The 6,000-nt window shown below is 47.8% G+C and overlaps 1 protein-coding gene across 1 annotated transcript in view; it reads right to left on the minus strand.

The window, feature by feature from the left end:
- Positions 1-6,000, minus strand: part of NLN (neurolysin) — a 51,221-nt gene that overhangs the window by 43,614 nt on the left and 1,607 nt on the right. Inside the window, exon 2 of the mRNA XM_018569139.1 lies at positions 167-423. Coding sequence (XP_018424641.1) covers positions 167-423 — 257 coding nt within the window. The remainder of the gene's footprint in view (positions 1-166; positions 424-6,000) is intronic.

The following is a 6,000-nucleotide window of genomic DNA, read 5'->3' on the forward strand; positions in this document are numbered from 1 at the left end:
TTCATTAATATTACGATACGATGTCTCAATTAATATATGTCCAGTATTTATAAGGTTACCGCTCTGTGCATATTGTTCATTTAAAAGATTATTTCACATATTTTATAAATTTGACATACTACCTTCCTAGTGAAGGCGTTTTATTAGTACGGTAACAAGGTATCACCTGAATACTCAAGTTCCAGATCCGCTAATACTTTTAAAGTGTTCTCGAATGTGACTTTCTCTACATCCAATGCAGCCACAGCATCGTAAACACTCTTTGTCCTTGTGATGAGCTCTTCTGTCCTGGTCTGTATAGTCTCTGGTGACAAATCCCATCTCATGAGATTCATGGCGCTGGCCAGGCTTGAAGCCATTCTTAATGTTTTAGGGACATCTGAGCCCATTGTCATTTTTATAAAGGTGTTGCTGCTGTGTAACCTGGGATTGAGGGAGAAAATAACATGTTAATAAAATGGTTTTCTATACCGCACAGAGGACATTTTTGATATGTATGCTTAGTCTTTACAGAAAAAAAATGAAAGTTTCTTTAAGTTTACCCTTTTATTTTTTAAAGAAGGTTACTCTACAACAGGGGTTCCCATTAGCTAGATCGTGATCTACCAGTAGCTCTCAAAGCTGATGCTGGTAGATCACGATGGGTGTGAATGGTGGCCCCTTTATTCCATTTTGGTATATTTATTTAGCTGTGCACACATGATTACCTATTAGCCTGAGTCTACTGAGCCAAGCTCCCTGACATTTTTCTGGTGGATACTGGTGGATACTGGTGGTTGAAGTGCTATGTATTACATCAAGGAATATTAATTTACACAGCCTGTTGCACTAAACTGTTTGCAAAATACAGCAAGGTGAGCCAGGAGAGAGAGCGGGGAGAGACAGACAGGAGTGAGAGCAAGGAGAGACAGACAGGAGAGCAAGCAGAGAGAGCGAGGGAGGTATTTTTTTCTTTGGTAGATCTCATGTAGCTCGTCATTTGAAAAGTAGTTCTCATCACAAAAAATTGTGGACACCCCTGCTCTACAACAATCCGTGATAACAGAAAGGCCAGTTCTCACAGACTGACTTGTTCGGGCCTGCACACTGACTGAAAAATATGTCTGGTACTTTGGTAGAGCAGAGGGACACCTTGACAAAAATGGCTACTGTTTATTATGGACTTATTGGGTATAACTGCCCACAGCACAAACCTTGCCCTCGTCCATCTTTTTAAAAGGCACTGTGATGTACCACTAAGGATTTGATTCAGCTAACACACCAGCACGTACAGAGAGATGGGGTTTCTGCTATTTAAGGGGATATAATGAACTACAGTATGCAATACATAGAGACAGTATTCAATAAGAATCTATCACTTTGCCCATTCAGGGTAATCTGCTGATATAAACCTTCCCCAGGACAAGTTACCCACTATAGGATGGGGGGGAGCCCAAACTCTGTGAAAGCTCCATGTTGGATGGTTTCAGAGCTTACAAGAGGATTTTAACTCCCAGTCCCAATGTAGTATTGGAGTAGGATAGAAGCATAAAGGGGACTATCAGTGGATGGGGAACAGAGAACGTTTTAGGCCCCGTTCCCACTGCGCGATATGCAAATCGCGCGTTTGTCGCGCGATTTGCATATTGCGCGACATCGCGAGATTTGCCGCGCGATGACGCGTTCAAGCTTGCATTGAGCAAGCTTGAATCGCGGCTAAATCCGCTCCAAAAAGGGTCCTGCTGTAGCGACACACGACACGCGACAGCAGGACCCTTTGCCCCATTGGATTGCATTGGAGCGTGATATCGCGCGGTAATTTGCCGCGATATCGCGGGAATTACCTCGCGATAAATCGCTCAATGTGAAAGGGGTCTTAGAGTTATGGAGTACGACCACTGTAAGGTCGTACGACTTAACTTACGAACATGTTCGGAAACCCGCCGAGCATCGTACGCTGTTCAGCGGGTGTGTGGCATGTTCGTACGATAAAAGCCGGACGGGCCGTTGTGCGCAAGCGCACACTGCCCGTTCGGCATTGCGGTCATCGGAAAGCCCGCTCCTCAGGGGGGCGCGGCTTGCGATCATCACAAGTACGATCTGCCTGTCCGAGATGGGCAGATCGTACGTTTTTTTAAGCACCTTACAACCATTGCAAGACAAAAGTCTTGCGATGGTTGTAAGGTGTGTGCCCAGCCTAAGGCTGGGTTTACACCTGGGCGTACGGAATATGCGATTTGCGGTGAAAGAAACGCGCGACAAGCGCGCGTTTCCGAGGGCTATCCGGCTGTATCCTAATGGATACGCGCGACAAATACGTCCCAAAGAAGCTCCTGTACTTCTTTGGGCGTAGGGCGTTTTTCAGCGCGTTCCTACACGCTGTAAAACGCCCAGGTGGGAACCATGCCAATAGCAAATTATTGGTTTTCACATGTTGAACGTTTTACAGCGCGTAGGAACGCCCTGTAAAACACCTAGGTGTGAACCAGACCTAAGACTTCTCCAATCCTCTGGAACACCCTACTCCAACCTGTCCGGCTATTTCCTACTCTGTCAACCTGTAGGCATCTAGCCTACCCCATCTCAACCTATCAACTGAACTTTTACCTTCTGCATTAACTCATCCTCACAGTTATTACCTTTAGTATCACTTACCCTTCTCTTTTAGATTGTAAGCTCTCACAAGCAGAACCCTCGTAACCCTTTTGTCTTGAATTGTATTGTAACTGTACTGTCTACCTTAATTTTGTAATATTCTGCAGAAACTGCTGGTGCTATCTAAATCCTATATAATAATAATAATAATGTATAATCCATAGGACTCTGTAAATTATATAAAGCTTGTTTAGTGTAGGACAGTTCCGGGTAAACCCTACAAATGAATGTTCTAAGTGGGCTGAACAAAAAAATAAAAAATCCACATAGACTTTGGCTCACTTACTCACCCAATGGCCTGCTTGCACGCACACACACACACACACACACACACACACACACACACACAGCCCTATATAAACTATACTAACAAAAAGTATTGGACGCCTGCCTTTAAAGTGTGTGGGGCTGTCTGTTCCCTTTCAGCCGGAATTCCTTGATCAGCTGATCAAAGGAGCCAGATGGAAAATCTTTGTACGATCAGAGGCGGTAGTCAATGAGCTGTCCGCTCCGATCGGGTATTCATCCTGCGGGTTGATCAGTGTTTGGCCAACCTTAGACAGGAGCCAATTAACCTACCAGCATGTCTTTGGAGTGGGGGAGAAAACTGGAGTACCCGGAGGAAACACACGCAAGCACAGGGAGAATGTGTAACTCCATGCAGATAGTGTCCTGACCAGGATTCAACCAGGGGACCCCAGTGCTGCAAGGCAGAAGTGCTAACCACTAAGGCACTGCCAATAAAATCAAATTAGAACAATGTGTGAATCTCGGGTAAAGGTTGCGTGAAAACTGATGCACCGAGACGATTTCCCATAACGTCTTCCAGGACAGCATCACGAGATGGAATCTCCTCATGCTGTCCTGGAAGACTAATGGAAATAGAGTTACCGGTAAGTCCTAACTCTGAATTTTTTCGGCATCGAGTACCGATAGTTATCTTTTGGTACTCGCCGAACACCAATATTGGTACTTCCGGGAGCATGGAGCTGGCTTCCTGGCCAATCAGGAAGCCGGGTGGCAGGTTATGACACGCCACCCAGCTTCCTGATTGGCCGGGAAGCTGGCTCCATGCTGTTTGACCAGCTCAATGCTGATTTGCCAGGAAGCCGGCTACCTGGCCAATCAGGAAGCCGGGTCATTACCCGGCGCCCAGCTTCCTGACTGGCTGGGAAGCCGGCTCCATGTTCTATGTTCCCTCACGGCACTGCCGGACAGAGAAAATCTTCCTCTGACCGGAGGCTTTGGTATCGGGGGTAAGTATCGGAGCATTTGGCAGAGTACTCGCCCAAACATTCGGTATCGGCATCGATACTAGTATCGCTATCAGTGCATCCCTAGTGAAAACATTTCTATATAGACCTCTGGTGGGTGTTTGGGTTTAAATACGCTTTAATATTTATCCATTGGAAATAACAGTATTTGTCTACATCACAGAAGTAAATTGGGGAATATTTATAAAGCAAGCAAATGGTGACTGAAAAGTGACAATCCACTACATTTTCCGCTGTAGAAAAAGACCCCAAAGAAAGGCCTAGTTGACATCTGGATGGAGGAATCTCTGCTGCTGGCTTTTGTAGGAGGAATCTCTGCTGCTGGCTTTTGTACCTGTGTAAAGCTGGCCATACACCTTACAACCATCGCACGACTTTCGTTGTGCGATGGTTGTAAGGTCATTAAAATTTTGTACGATCTGCCCATCTTGGACAGGCAGATCGGAGTTGCGATCATCGCAAGCCCTCCCCGCTGAGGGGAGGGCTTGCCGATGATTGCAATGCTGAGCGGGCAGTGTGCGCTTGCGGCTTTCGTCTTCCGAGCACGCTACCAACCCGCCGCAAATCGTGCGATTTTCGGCAGGTTTTCCATCGTGCTGCCGCCAGAGAGCCCAATGGGTCATCCGTCAATTCCTTTAGCACAGTGGTTCTCAACCTGTGTAACCTCAGGACCCACATTTGTCCTTGGTTATTAACTCGCGACCCAAGTAGCACTGCAATGGAACACACGGCATTGCAGTATCGCGCGTTCCGATGCAGGTGACTGAACTTTGAGTGGGAGGTGCATTTTGGGTGTCATCCAAATGATTGCGTGGTACAGTGCATTAATCGCATGCGACTGTGCGATTAACGCACTGTACTAGTGAGGGCGCACTGACAGACACACAAAACCAGACACAATCTCACACACATATACACTACAAAAAAAATCCACCCAGTCTCCTTACTTTACGAGAACTAGAGTAGATCCTTAACATGGGGTACAGTGTGGGCTGCTGTGCTGTAGCTCCATCCATATGTGCATTGCGGGTACAGCTCCCATGCATGCCCGGGAGCCAGTCCAGGCACCTCTACAGGGCATGTGAGGGAGCTGTAAGCAATGCACATATGTATGGAGTTTTCTCACGCCTTACCCCCAGCCCACCTCACCTCAAGCTGACACTCGGCACCTGACATATTTTGAATGGTTGCTCGGTGTGAGAAATGACAGTGCTCGCTGGGGGGAGGCTGAGGAGACTCTCACCTAGAAAAGTGGAAGGCATGCGGCGGCCCACTGAACACAGGGCCGCAACCCGCTTTTGGGTCACGACCCACCAGTTGAGAACCAAGGCTCTAGCAGGACACTCCATCTGGAGCCACTCACGCCAGCAAGGATAGATGCTATCTCCTTCAATTATGCAGGGAAACCTCTGGGCAAACCGTTTTTGTAAGGACTCTGGGGGAACCAGTCCTGGGTACCTGTGCATGAGGCTCTCCAGGTACACTGTTCTGTGAGTGGGTGCCGCATGCCTCAGGAGGCCACTGCCATCTGGCACGATAGGCCTGGAGTAAAATGACAAACGTTACGATGCTCCTGTTCAGCCAGAGGAAACACAAAATACTGAGGTGGTTAGGTTGGACCGCCCTTTTATTGTAATTGTGGATGATGTGTCTCCTGTTTCAGGTGGGAGGATCCCATCCCTCAGATGCTGCCCTGGACGATGACAAGACAATCGGCAGGTGTAGGGGCACCTTAACACTGACTGAATCTCATAGGATGTAGTCACCGTTTGGCTGAGCTTGGTTGATTTTTCAGTTGACTTTTGTGGAGCCGGGTGGTGCGTGCACGGCCACTTACAGCTCAAATGTTTTGCTGATTTCGCAGGAATTGCCCAAAATTTGAAACACCAGGCTTTATTTGCCACAAAACGCGCCATAGTTTGATGGTGAATGTCCCACTTTTATACCTTGAGGGCCCAGTCACGCCATATCCAGTGCGTTCCGGCACAGTCTGAGCCCGGAACGCACAGATCAGGCCACGTTCTGGGGCAGGACGACGCCATTAACGTCAATGGCACTGCACGTACGCCCCCCCCCCCCCCCCCCCACGCGA

This window comes from Nanorana parkeri, unplaced genomic scaffold (genome assembly GCF_000935625.1).
Source record: "Nanorana parkeri isolate BGI_ZX_2015 unplaced genomic scaffold, ASM93562v1 scaffold34, whole genome shotgun sequence".
NCBI lineage: Eukaryota > Metazoa > Chordata > Amphibia > Anura > Dicroglossidae > Nanorana > Nanorana parkeri.